This window comes from Pezoporus wallicus, unplaced genomic scaffold (genome assembly GCF_028554395.1).
Source record: "Pezoporus wallicus isolate ANWC-B61680 ecotype Strahan unplaced genomic scaffold, APGP_CSIRO_Pwel_v1 contig_4816, whole genome shotgun sequence".
In the NCBI taxonomy this organism is placed as follows: domain Eukaryota; kingdom Metazoa; phylum Chordata; class Aves; order Psittaciformes; family Psittacidae; genus Pezoporus; species Pezoporus wallicus.
Window position 1 is genome coordinate 4,238,056 of NW_026640990.1, and position 14,154 is coordinate 4,252,209.

General features: G+C 38.3%; 1 protein-coding gene across 4 annotated transcripts in view; it reads right to left on the reverse strand.

Moving 5' to 3' along the window:
• Positions 1-2,677: 2,677 nt before the first annotated feature.
• RHOBTB1 (Rho related BTB domain containing 1) overlaps positions 2,678-14,154 on the reverse strand; it is a 53,717-nt gene continuing 42,240 nt past the window's right edge. For all 4 annotated transcript variants that reach the window (XM_057421526.1, XM_057421529.1, XM_057421527.1 and 1 more), the window contains 6 exons: positions 12,538-13,505; positions 11,996-12,114; positions 8,965-9,115; positions 7,125-7,213; positions 5,502-5,607; positions 2,678-4,969 (listed from right to left, as the gene is read on the reverse strand). In XM_057421526.1, coding sequence (XP_057277509.1) covers positions 4,800-4,969; positions 5,502-5,607; positions 7,125-7,213; positions 8,965-9,115; positions 11,996-12,114; positions 12,538-13,505 — 1,603 coding nt within the window. In that variant the 3' untranslated portion in view covers positions 2,678-4,799. The remainder of the gene's footprint in view (positions 4,970-5,501; positions 5,608-7,124; positions 7,214-8,964; positions 9,116-11,995; positions 12,115-12,537; positions 13,506-14,154) is intronic.

A 14,154-nucleotide genomic window follows, 5' to 3' on the forward strand; every position in this document is an offset into this window, starting at 1 on the left:
TTACATTTGGGTAAGGTCCTTGTTGTTCTCGAATATACTTCAGTATGAGACAAAACCAGATGTACCAATCCAGGAGGTGGTACTGGGCTCCTCTGCAGGCCAAAGGACAGATTGTGGGGTACCAGTGCCTCATAGGAAAGGATTGAGGTACATCAGCAAATAATGTTTTCATTGTAACATGTTCCCCCCTCCCCCATGTGGTGGGGGCAGGATGCAGAGAACAGTTGTTCTGCATCTGGGAACAATTGTTGCTGCAGAACAGGCCAGTGGGATGTTGTAGCTATATGGCCTTGTTACAAATCAAACAGTAAAGCTGAACAATTATAAAGGAGCCATCACAATCCTGTTGTCCCTACGCTTCTCTCTCTGAATCACATCATTATCTTCCTGGTTTGGTTTTCTCTTGCGCTGGGATATGTTAGCATAATAATTTTTGTCTCTTCTGATGTTCAAATATTCTTCTTAACCTCCTGCAGCCTTGATTCAAAAGGTTTTCATATTTCTACCAGAAATCAAGATTTTTATGTAAGCATCAGTGAGGGATTTAGTGTGCATGTATAAACATACAATACTCTCACTACTCTGGCTGCTAGTGCAAGGTGAATTCATGACATTCTTTTAACTAAAGGCAAAACCATAAGTTAACTGACAATGAACTATCCTATTGTAGAGCCTGCAGGATGGGGATTATTCCTGCTAACCTACTCTCTTAGCCTGCATGCAGTACAGAAAGCAGACTTCTGTTACCAGATTTGGAACACAAGGAAGTGATAATGTATAAATTCATTAGGTGGCACCTCAAAGCACGCGTGTGTTATCTCAACCATTTCAATGGGTATTTTGCCTGCAGGAGAAGTAGACTCATGTAAATGCTATTAGATTATTTTAATAGACCAAAAATCTAAGGGGACTCAGGAGTGGCAAGCAGTCATCTTAAAAGACACCTCACTGCATAGCACATACCTTGGATTCCAACCCAGAGTAAATAAATGCTGGCCTATCCAGTGATAAGAGTGTGATCTAGAAAAAAAGGGACAGAATAGGGACAAAACTGTAGCTTCATTTGACAAAGCAAATCTCTTCACCAGACTGTAATCTTAAGAAGTCTGGAAGAACTGAAATATTTCACTATCCTGGAGTATAGGTACCAAAATTAATCCTATTTACTACATTAGACCTTTACCTAAACCTGTCTGTACAGAGGATGGAAGACTTGGCTCTCAGAGAAGCACTTCCAATATGCCTTCACCTGGTCTCCCAGTGCTTGTTACTGGAACATGGAAAAAAAAAGCCAACCCTGATTTTACAAAGCAAACACTTAAAATTATTCCGAGAGAGATCTGTGGGTAAATTGCTGAAGAATTAAGGCAATAAAGCCCTGTGGTGCTTTTCCCTTTCTCTGGTACAATCCTGCTCTTAGCGTTCAGAAGGGATGTCTAGATTAGTCCCTTCTACTAGGCAGCAGCCCTTCTTAACATACCCACATATGCCATACTGTCTAGTGTATCTGTCCATGCTTTGAGGCCTCTTCTGACTAAAAGACAATGATGAGTAGGTCTTCAGCGAATGAAATTAAGTGGTTGTGGTTGAAGTCTGGCCAATCCCATCTTCATCACAAAACTCTTCTATTTCTGGCTTTGGTGTGCTATTTGTGGGTGGGAAGCCACAGAAACTGGTTTGTGTTGTGATGCAGAGGAAATTGCTCACAGAAATTCTGTCCTAAAGAAAAATAGAAAAACACTATTTCTAAGAAGCTGAATGAGACTCCCCAGGAACAAAGGACACACAGCTTCTCCTAAAGAGTCATAATATTTTTAAAGTAATGTCCTGAAGAGCAACGCTTCTGATTTGCTCCTTCCTTCCATGGTACTGGTTTTATAATAAATAAGAGAAACATTTTTTGCTTCTAATGTTACCACTTTTTCAGTTGAGTCTATTAACTTTTCTAATAGTAAGTTCAAAGAAATAAAATTTTCCTTCCAGAAATAAATCACGGAGATATGTAACATTCTCATAAATTACCACTTAAACATGCACAGTGTGTGCTGAATGCGCTTACTTTCAATGTCCTTGGCACTGCTTAAGAGCTGAAAAAAAATTGCAAACATGGCATTCTTTGCATGACATCTTGCAAAAATCCTCTAGAAAAGCATTAGCTTTCTATCTCTATCAATTAAACAGCCTATATGCATGGAGGTAGTTGCTAAGAGTCTACTAACAGGTAATGAGGGATTCTGTAGAATGGCTGACAACTAAGGAAGTGAGAAAGTAGGGAAAAGAATGTTTGTACAAAGGTTAGAGTGTACTGAAAACCATACAGACCTCCTGTTGTTTACCTGCATTTTGTTTCTCCATGTCCGTCATGACTAATTAGTTCCATGTCCTTGGGTAATGTAATTCTAATTAAGTATCAGAAACCATGGGGAAAAGTGGCAAGAGATTTTTTCTGCTATGTAGTTGAACAGTAAGTCACAAACAGCAACCTTCCATCATCACATACCAACACTGTAGGATCTCCTTATGACACTCCCAAACATAAATCCTAATCTGCCATGCAAATATCAGTTCAGTAAAATTAAACGACTGATACCACAACTGGATGATTACAAACAGCACTAAGAAGCGCAGCACCTAATGCAAAATTCAGGGAGCTTCTTCAAAGCGCTGGGAGACAATGTGTAACTAAATGGTTTTATTAACTTTTTTTTCCAAAATAAAACCCACAAAATAAATACCAAGATTAAAGGCCATAGACAGCATTAACCAAATGAACCAGCCACTTGGTTATAGTAGCTGATAACTAGAACAACTGGATATTATTGCATATACCTCAAGTTCATTTATATATCCATTACAGTTTGGCAAGATTACAATCATACAGTAGCTTTGGTTGTGTAAAACCTAGTAGCAGTACTTACTCAAAATATGATTGGTTAACACTTTATGACAACAAATATTTCTCATCTTAGTCTTGACATATCTTCTCTCATGAATTCTTCTCCACACTGTATGTTATCGCTGATCAAGAATTAAGGAGACATATTTGCAACCATCATTTATAGCCCTTCTTTATCACCACATGGTGATGAATCTTACAGGGGTAGGAATCTGTCACCTGCTTTCCTTATAAAAAAATTGTAGAGCAGCAACTCTTCCATGCTGGGTAGCTTCTACCATCCTGTGGTAGCATCCACCATGAATTAGTCCATTCCGAATGCAAATACGTAGAGGTGTATATGGCTTTCAGTCCAAAGCCTTTCCTGACTTACAGTACTGGGGTTTGACTGCACTGCCTTGCCTTTGAATACAGAAAAAACCACAAACAAACAGCTTTTCACATTGGTATGCTGAGCTGCCAGCACAAAACAATATTAACAAATCTAATACACAATACTACTGTGGTTACAGAATTGTGCCTGAGACACTGTACAGGACTGCATGTGTATGTTCTACAGTCTATGTATTTCAGTTTTGGTCTTTTAAAAAATGCTCTCATCCTTACATAATCTAGTGTAACACTGCAGCTTCAGAGTAATGCCTGATAAAAGGTCATGAACACACAGGCTATTTAAAAACACTGGAGGCTTTTTCTTTTCTTGCACTGCTTGTGCAGAATTCCTCCTTTCTGCCATCATTTTCCCTCAGCTTTCTGGGAATACTTACTTCCAGGGGAAATATATCATCTACTTCATTAAAATAATCTAACAGTTTGAGTTCTACTTGGGAAAAGCTATAAAAGATTTTGGATCAAACTGATCTTGGGTGTGAAGACCCTTCTTCCTTTACAAAATGCTGTAACACTAGATAACTCCTAGTTGTTTTCGCAGCCCTTTCATTTGCTTGCACCGAAGCAAAAAGGAATTCAGCGTAAGGAATGGCTGCATGGTTAACAGAACAAAGTAACTGCCATGCAGTAATTCAAATGCAAGCAGTGTAACTGCTTTTTTTGCACTCAGATCCATACTTGTATGAGGATATAAATTAATAAGCCCTTCTAAATGATTTTAGAAATATCCTCTTTGATCTAGACATATAAAACCTCTGAATACTTAGAATCACTAGACTTCATGTGGCCCACATAGTCATAATTATTTGTACTTACATGGCAAATATTAGAAATACATTTGCCTGCGGTTGAACAGGTAATTATACTGCCTATTATTCAGCTGAGCAAAGATCAAGCACTCTATATCTTGCAGTTATTGGATCTTATTCCAACCCTTTGCTTTAGAAAGGGGAAATAACCATCTAATTAGATTACCCGTGCACAGTACTTAGTTTAAGAAGACAACATATACTAGGCAACTAGATTTTTTCCTAAGATGACTTTTTATGAGATATTCTAGAAGTGGTTTCTTATGACTGAAGATTGTCTATTTCACTGTACTCGCATAGTAAAAATAGTTAAAATCTAATTACAAAGCTGCTACATGGTTATTTTGTAGTCTGTAAAATAAAACAGTATCCAGAATTTCATCTGAACAAGATGTACCAGACAGTATAAAAATATTTCCCAACTGGAGACTGAAATATTAATGCTGGATTTTTTTTCCCTTTTTTTTTTTTTTTAATAAAAAGAAATGTAATAATGGTAGATATTTATCTTCTTACTAGTCAAAAATATACATATGACTTCAAGGAGCTGTTCCAGGCTCATTTTCAATGAGCTTGTGCTTTTGACCCTAGCATAATAAATGCACACGTGGAACAAAGTTTCCTGACAACCTGAAGTATATCTTATTTCTAACAATAAGACTAATTTTTGACATTGGTTATGGATTTTCCCTTATTTGCTTTGTTCAGGCAACTACAGCAGAAGAATTCCAGAAGCACCACTTCCGCTTTGAATGGTGTTTGTTCAGGGCAACATCTTCCTTTTCTCTTTCTTTTTTAACTCGCTGGTAGTGATCTTCTTCCTTTAAATACCACACAGGCGGCCACCGATGCCTCTCAAAATATTCTTGATTATCTGATTAAAGAGAAACAATAAAAAAGCTGTCAAACAAGCTAATAAGATACACATCTCAGAAATGTCTTGAGTACCTGCAAAAAGCTATGCAGCTAATCATTCATCTAGTCTTTACATTAGCTGGCTTTTTGGGGATTCCCCCAGTTTCTTCATATGCTTTACTTACAGTGTGAAGAGACTTTGAAAGTGGTTAGACACAAGAGGCCTTAGTTCACTAAAGTGTGAAAAAACAAGCCCCTTAGAGAGTGTATTTTTCATTGTGGAGCCTGAAACTACCTCTGTTCCTTTTAGCATCACTATAATAGGTAAAGAATGTAATGCTTGCCCAGGAATAAGGTTAATGATTATGAACTTTCTTTACAGGTAAGAATTCATGAATGATACTCAGGGTAACATAGAGTTTCAGTCTCTGAATCATGAGATGATGCTGATGATGAGCTGAGTCATGCTCATCTTTGTCTTCATGTTTAATCAACTGGGTGCGAAGAAAAAGGGAAACATCATGAAAGCTGTGGAGGGAAGTTGCCCATACCTGAAGATTTAGCTTTGATTTCCTTGCGGAATTTGGAGCAAACACTGTTGTAATTGGTGCAGATGTAATGCAAACACCAAGCTGCCAGCTGGTTTGCATTGTGAAACTGTAAAGAAAACAAAAAAGCTTATTCCATTTCCTGAGGTTATCATTCATTTTGCAGCTCCAATTAACAACTAAAGCTAGAACAGCCCCCAGTATATCTGGCAGAAGTCTCCCAAGCATACAGGGGAGTTATTTGAGGCTGAAGTGGCTTCTAAATGCCCTAGACCTTGCCACACAATTCTGCTGGAACAACCACTGGCCCAAAGGGCTCATGAATAGGTGTTTAGCATTTACAGCATACGGCAAACTGCGTCCAGTCCCACAGAGGATCTGAACCCTCATGAAGGCATGCTGGACCTATGATTGTACCAGTCATATATCCCTATCAATTACTGCAGACCCTGCTCAGAATTTATTGCCTGGGAAACTGTGCTCATCGACAGAAACAAAATATTACTTGAAAGCTCAACACAAAATCTTGTACAAGCTTCCTCTGGTTGTAAGGAAGCACAGCTGTAATGCAAGTCTAATTGTATAGCATATATATTTATTTTGGCATTCTGACTGTCTACTATGATCTTCTCAGGCTATAAACACATCATACTGATGCAGGTGGCATAGAGGCTATCCTACCAGTAGTTATATTACTTCTGTGTTCAAACAGGAGACAAAGACAAAAAGAAAAAAAAAAAAAACAAACAACAAAAGAACCCCCCCCCCCCCCCCCCCCCCCCCCAAAAAACACCCCTCATAAAAATCAAACTTAAGTGAGCTGCTCTTTTTTGGTAGGTGTTCACTCCCGATTTTGCAACAGCATTATAGGTATTGCAAAAGAGGTACTTGAAAGCAGTTTGGTGCTCTTGCTTGTGCTATATTTCAGTGCTACTTAAACCCCAGGCTTCAAGCCAAGCTACACCCAGATTCACCATCCGTGTGAAATCAAGAAAAATAAAGCTAAAAAAAAGTATTTTAGCTTGTACTACTGTATCTGAGAGACTGCTGTATCACTCCTTTTGGAAAACAAAGGTGTGCAGGGTAACTGTGAGCTGGACCTCTGTTCTCTTCATAGTTTCCAGGACTCAAGAAACATTGAAACATATTTGAACATAAAGTAGCAGGATTTACATTCTGAACTATCAGATGACTGGCTCTAAGTAGTCAGTCTAAGCGTCAAGACTAAGTAACCAAAAAATGTTGCCTTTATAATACAGGTCTACATCATCTACAAGAACTAAATTGAAAGGAATCACTCACTATTAACAAAGCTGCGCAGCTTCATTATATTGCATTTCATGTTACTGAAGCATGGCCGTGAGAGCTTAGAAGCTCCACAATCAAGAAAAATTGAAATACGTATTTGAAAGAGAATTCCTCTGAGATTGCTTACGTAGATGTTTCATCTTTGAACTAATGGAAAAATCTTCTTTAAAAAGGAAGATAAAACTAAATTTTATTGTCAGTCACTCTCAGAACTGCAGACTTTGAGCCACTGAGAAGCAATGATCAGAATCAGTAAGATGCTAAAAGAAAGTCCTGCAGTTCATCAGAATATCTTCAAAAAAACCAATGCACACTGACCTGTGCCAATTCCAAATAGGATAGTACTTCCCCATCAATTGCAATGCCGCTCATGGAAGCTTTTGTCAGCTCCTGTACTGCATGCTGTTCTGTTAGAGGAGAAAACTTATCACTCACATGCGAAATGGTCACATATCAAGGTCAGGTCATCCATAAGAACCAGGAAGGAGTGTTCTCCCTCCTTCTAGTGTTAACTCCAGCATTATGCAAGTGGCACATTCTCTCAGACATCCTGAGCCGAATGAATGGCCAAATGATGATGCCAAATTCTGTCCTTTTAGAGTTGTGGCTGGAGGTTCTACATCACAGGTATAAATTGCTTGCTCCAATGGAGCACAGTCCATATGAGGATTTACCCCTTTGCCTAAACCCAAACTATTAATTTTTGGTTTCACACACAATCTTACCTCTTTCTTACAGAAAGCAAACCTGCAGTTAATAACCACTTCAGGAAGAACAAAGTTTAGCATCCACTGGTCTCTTTCTGGCAGAATGGACAGGTGCAATATTCAGTATAAATTAGAAATATGGATCAGCTGTCTCTTTTGGGTAATAAAAAAGCAATAGCCAAATTTTTAAGCAACAGAGCACATGCCACTGCACTGTATTTATTAATGAATATAACCACAGCACTGATATAGAAAGTTTACTTCAGGCCCTTTTCAGATTCTCAGATTAGTTGTTCCTATGGATCCAGATGAATGCTGACCAGCTTCTCAAAAAGTTACTTCACTGCAAGAGTCTACTCAATCCTTTCCTAGAACCATTTCCTAGAACCTTAAAGATCTGAGTATTTTTTGAGAAATGCTGTCCACTGATTTGATTCTAATGAGTTCAGTTGTTAGCAGTAGCCTTTGTACTCAAAATTATTTTATCAAGAATTAAATGAAATTAAATATTCTTAATACTCCATGTATGCTTATGCCACAACTACTTAAAAAAGTAACCAAGACTTCAGTTAGAGATGTATGTATAAAATCAGGCAATAAAGATTTGGTCTGTCAGAACCAGTGAAGAGAAAGTACATGGTCCTGGTGCACAGCTGAAGGAGAACTAGGATTTAGTATGTGATTAAATTTTGCCTATACGTTGACCTGTAAATATGTGTAGCTTTGCGTCCTCTGTCTGAGTGTTTGCCTTGGCCATGTAGAACAATGCTGAATTACATACATAAAGAGAAACAAAAAAACAAACAAAAAAACAAACCAAAAAACAAACCAAAACAACTGCAAAGGTCTGGGGGTTGTATGGATTTAATTTTAAAACTAAGTAGTATCCTATCCTGTAATTTTTCTCTAAATATGTGATTGAAATTTTTTTAATCCTGAAACTAGGTTTAAATTCCCATGTATTTACCAAAATATTAACTTCTCATCTAGGCAGTAGAAAAAGATCCCGGCATCGTCTAGATAAGTTTTGAATTGGCTCAGTTATTCTCTTTAGATAGAAACATATAACAGAGCACTTCATTCATTACATAATGGAAAGCCTGGCGTCCATCCTGGTTTCAGATAAATTAATAACAACAGAATGGATATTACAAACCACAGACATTATTATCAATGCTAAAGAGAAGGTTTACTCTTTTTCTTTTTAAAGCACAGGATACTTTAGTGTCCTGAGTTGGTGGCATAAAACTAAAAAAAGGCAAGAATATGGAAAATACACTTTTCTAAATGCAATATCAATTTGTATTACAATATTCCCTTCATAAAAAATAAAAATAATAAAAAAAAAAAAATTCCCTGACACTTGAGGTAATCCTGTGTGTTCCAAAACCATTAAACATGTTTCAGCCATTGCAGAAGAAAGTTCTTTGGACAAGGCCACAAATTCTTACCTGCTAGTGCAACAAGGTGAGGAAGGCAAAACCTATTTGCCAATGCAATTAACTCCAGTGTGTCCAGCTCCTGACTGGAGGACAGTTGCTTGGTATACAAGTAATCTAAAACCGCTTGCATGGAAGTCTTGTTTATGTTGGGAAGAACTACCTGGAAAATATATTTAAGAAAAGAGTCTCTAATAATTAAGGTACTTTCATACAGAGGCCATACTTCACTTATGTCACTTGGCTGGACCGTCTCATTTTCTCTTTGAGTCATTTTAGAAATGCAGGGAAAACTTTTTTCCAAAAAAGAAATTTCCCATCAAAGTTCAACAAGCTGCTAACAGGTAAACATACCTCCAGAGCTAGATCCTTTGGCAGTTTACATACAAGCAACTTGGTATCAAGCTGCTGGAACTGAATCCACATCAAACGGTGAATCTGTTCAATGCTTTCTAGCCCGCAAATAGCCAGCTATGTGGGATATGCAAAAGCCAGTGAGCACTTCCAATGCCAAACCTCCCTTGGTAGACTTCTTGAGGAAAGTAATCTATCTGCTCTTGGCAAGAGATGTTCTGGGGGTTTTGAGAATAACAGAAACTAAAGGATAACAAAAAAACCCCAGCTATCTTAGTCTGTTTAAAAATAAATAAATTAACTTAATGATGGTAGGGGAAAAGACTGAGAAATGAACAAATGAGGCAAAGAAAATGTAAACCATTTCTGCCACACAAGTGTAAGTAATATAACCACCATGCAATGAAACTACCAAGGCTAGGACAAAAGCTTTCTAATTTTTCACCAGCACAACAGTAACTTCATTTTGTTACACTGAAATCTAAAAGAAAAAGGACAGTTAGGAAGCCTTGCTGTAACCTATCACTGCAGCATCTCAACTACAGTTTGTACATACGAATATTCCTCTAAACAACAGGATAAAACTGATTCTTGCGGGGCTCAAGGTTGCAGCAGGTTAAGTCTGCTTCCAATACCCAACCTAGTCAATCCCATTAATCACCAGTGTTCATAACTCAAGAAACAGATGCTGGCACTGCAGAATTCACAGTGGTACTATGAAGGACTTGCAGTAAAAAAACGACAAAGATAGAGTGATAAAATTATGATGAGGAATCAAATGTACATGCAACTTTGAGTGCTTGGAGGCAGTCAGCACATAGAATCACAGAATCAGAATAGTTAGGGTTGGAAAGGACCTTAAGATCATCTAGTTCCAACCCCCCTGTCATGGGCAGGGACACCTCACACTAAAACATCTCACCCAAGGCCTCGTCCAACCTGGTCGTGAACACTGCCAAGGATGAAGCATTCACAACCTCCCCGGGCAACCTATTCCAGTGCCTCACCACCCTTACAGTAAAGAATTTCCTCCTTATATCCAATCTAAACTTCCTCTGTTTAAGTTTCAACCCGTTAACCCCTTGTCCTATCACTACAGTCCCTAATGAAGAGTCCATCCCCAGCATCCTCATAGGCCCCCTTCAGATACTGGAAGGCTGCTATGAGGTCTCCACGCAGCCTTCTCTTCTCCAGGCTGGACAGCCTCAAACTTTCTCAGCCTGTCTTCATATGGGAAGTGCTCCAGTCCCCTGATCATCCTTGTGGCCCTTCTCTGGATTTGTTCCAACAGTTCCATGTCCTTTTTATGTTGAGGACACCAGAACTGCACACAATACTCCAGGTGAGGTCTCACAAGAGCAGAGGGCCAGGATCACCTCCTTCGACCTGCTGGTCACGCTCCTTTTGATGCAGCCCAGGATACGGTTGGCTTTCTGGGCTGCGAGCACACACTGAAGCCTGCTCATGCTCATTTTCTCATCGACCAGCACCCCGAAGTCCTTCTCCGCAGGGCTGCTCTGAATCTCTTCTCTGCCCAACCTGTAGCTGTGCCTGGGATCGCTCCAACCCAGGTGTAGGACCTTGCACTTGGCATGATTAAACTTCATGAGGTTGGCATCAGCCCACCTCACAAGCATGTCAAGGTCCCTCTGGATGGCATTCCTTCCCAAAAGCATTGCTGAATACTTTAAACTCTACAAAATGGAAGCTAAATATTTTAAATTGGAAAGATGAGCTAAGACTGTTAAGTTAATCATTAAACATAGGCTGGTAGAAAATAAATGAGTGTTCTTTATTGCCAAATGTTGCTTACTAGAACCAAGCTATGTATTTTTAATGAATCACTTGTTGAGCGTGCCTCTGGGAAAACAATTGTTTACAGCTGCATTAGAAGTAGCAAGAAAAATCTAAGTAGAGCAAAATCTTCCAGAATATTAAACACAAAAAACCTCTTCATATGAGCAAGATCCATGAGTATGGAAAGGAACAAGAAAATAAAAACAAAAATCAAAGCCTTGGTATGGGTAAGACACAAGCAAAAACATACAAGCAGAGTGTTTAGAATCTAAAAAACAGACCATGAGGGCACCTGAAAATACAAGGCTTCTGCTGCAAAATATTAATTCAAAGCTTTGAGTTATTTTATACCGTACTTCATACCTGTTTTACTCAAGCGGACAAGCTGATGTACTAGAGAATCTAAGCTTAGTTTCTGTTGAAATACCGTGAAGGCAGCTCCTTCTTTAAGTTTAACACTCTGTGTTATTTGAGCCTTTCACCCCTTTAATTCTTTTATCAATGCCCCTGCCCCAAGAATTTTTTGTTATGCTTCTGATTGTATAAATACATACTCACACAGCTTCATAACCTATTTTTAAAAAAATCATACTTAGTTTCTCCCTCTTTTGCCATATTTAGTATTCTAAATGATTTCAGGTTTAAACACATGCTCCACATTGGAGGAAGTCTCATGCCTTGCAGAATATCTGTTATCTTCCTAGGCATCTTAATTGTTAAATTAGCCTTAAGGCATTAGCCTTCTGAAGAAGCAAATCAACACAGGTCTGCAAGGGAAGAATAAAGATTCATTCCAGGGATTATTGCAACCTTTCAAATAGATACAGAATGATGTTTCCATCACCCTAAATCCGTCAGACATTAAGCAAAATGGACAAAAATGGATAAATACCTCACTATTGGAGCTTTCAATAAATGATCCTCCAAACATAGCAGACATCCATTCACAGCTACAGATCAGCAGTGGCTTGTGTGCATTTATGGTTCCGTCATCCAATTTAAATGTTACATCTGTCATGGGAACAAAGAAACAGGCATGCTGCAAGTCTGTGCTTAAGGTGAAACTGTGTCTCAAGAATATATGTTTCACTTGCTCATTGTTAACCAAGGACTTCTTTCACTTCCCATGAGCCTCACCACAAAGATAACTCTAGTGTTTTATATAGTTAAATAAAAAGCCTCACTTAAAAGAGGGATATTGGATGTTCAATGCTTAGGAAAATTGGGTCACTTATTTAAAACGTTTTGTGAAATTTTAAGAAATTAAACTGCAAAATCACAGGTTGGAACAGTTGGCCCTGAGTAACACTATAATTATAGGCTCATCCCTCCTCGCAGAACAATGTAAGCTGTCACAGTTTTTGAAGTCTGTGAAGTGACAGTAACTCGAATGAGAAAAGAATGTTTTTCCTGCTAAAGCATGTATTTACTTACCAGAAAACGTCCCTTTGCAAAGGCACTCTTTTATCCGGTTAGCTTTTCTGAGATGAAATGCTTTAGTAATCTCTTGATTCATGAAGGCTTCTTTATTCATAATATTCTCCACCATCATTCGCAAGTCAAATACTTCTAAGATTTCAGCAATTTGAGCCAGTCTTGTGAGGTCTTTTTCATTTTCATCCAGCTGCCCTGTATATAAAAACTGCAAAACAGTTTTGAAGGGTCCGGCCTGCACAGATGAATCCATTTTTACCACCGTTACAGGACATGTCCTATTCGAGACAGGATTTACTTGCATTTCCTTATGCATACTAACAAACCCCTTTCCCCAGGATGACAGAGATCTTGCTGCAGAATTTGTTTCACCAGGTTGTGGTTTCAGCATGTTTAAAGAGTCAGTACGTTCTGGTGAGGGAGTTTTAGTATCAGCAGATTTTAAGCACATATCACTGATGTCACCATTTGTCTCAGGATGACCTGTCAGAACATCCTTATTTGTATTTTCTCTATTACACTGTACTTCATCTAAGTCAGAACTTTCTTCACATTCCATTAAGAAAAGGTCATAAAACTTTGAAGAAGAGGTAGCTAGGTAAATCTTATGAGCAAAAATGTAGTCCTGATCTTGAAGAACAAACATAACATCTGCACTTAGTGGGCTGTCCAATAAATATCCAGCTTCATTCATGCTTGGTACAGGACACTCAGGAATTTTGATAACCGGAGGAGGGGCTTTTGGAGGTAGGAATGGAGCCTGAAGCAAAGGTTTTTGGACCTTCTTCAAATGAGATTTCCAGAACTGCAGGTGTCTTCTGGAGATCAGGGCAGCTCTAATTGCATTGTCAAACACATCTTTAATCCCAAACTGGTCAAACACACTGGTTTCATAGTAGGGTATACCAAGTTCCTTGGCAACCTCTCTGCCTCTTTCCGGTGGCAAAATGTCTCCTCTTTTTATTGGTCTGTGGTTAAAAAAAAGAGTAAACCTCTTACACACAGTGATCATCACAAAGTTACTACAGAAAGGATGGAATTTTATAAAATGTCTCAGCACCAATTCTGAGATAGACATCATTCAAATAAAACAAAATATAAAATAGTTTGGTGGTGTCTTTACAATGCTACTTAATATATGTAGAAATCATTTGCACAAAATGAAGCAAGCCTCCTCTCTGTTAAAATGAAATCTACGGTAAAAGAAGTTTATAAGATACTTGAGAACTTTCATTATTTAAAAAATCTCCTACTATCCCTTTCTACTCAGATATTCTGTCAGCATCTTTCTTTGTATCCATCATTTAAACTCAAATGGAAATTCTCATGACATAGAAATGCCACAAATACAGCTAAATATGAAATGAGAAATATCTCCCAAGCTCAAGCTTTTTAAACAAATCATAGTCGCCTATGACAAAAGTGTAACTGAACACACACTTCAACAGATAGGCCTGTTTTGGCTGCAGGAGCAGTATGTGGGAACACACAAATTTCCAGAGCAGCTCTAGCACATGATATAGGGTAAATAAATCAGAAAAAAGTCTGGGCTAGGATCCATTTTCCCAACAAAAAAAATCATCTCACCAGAAGACATGACCCAAGAGTGTGTTCTCT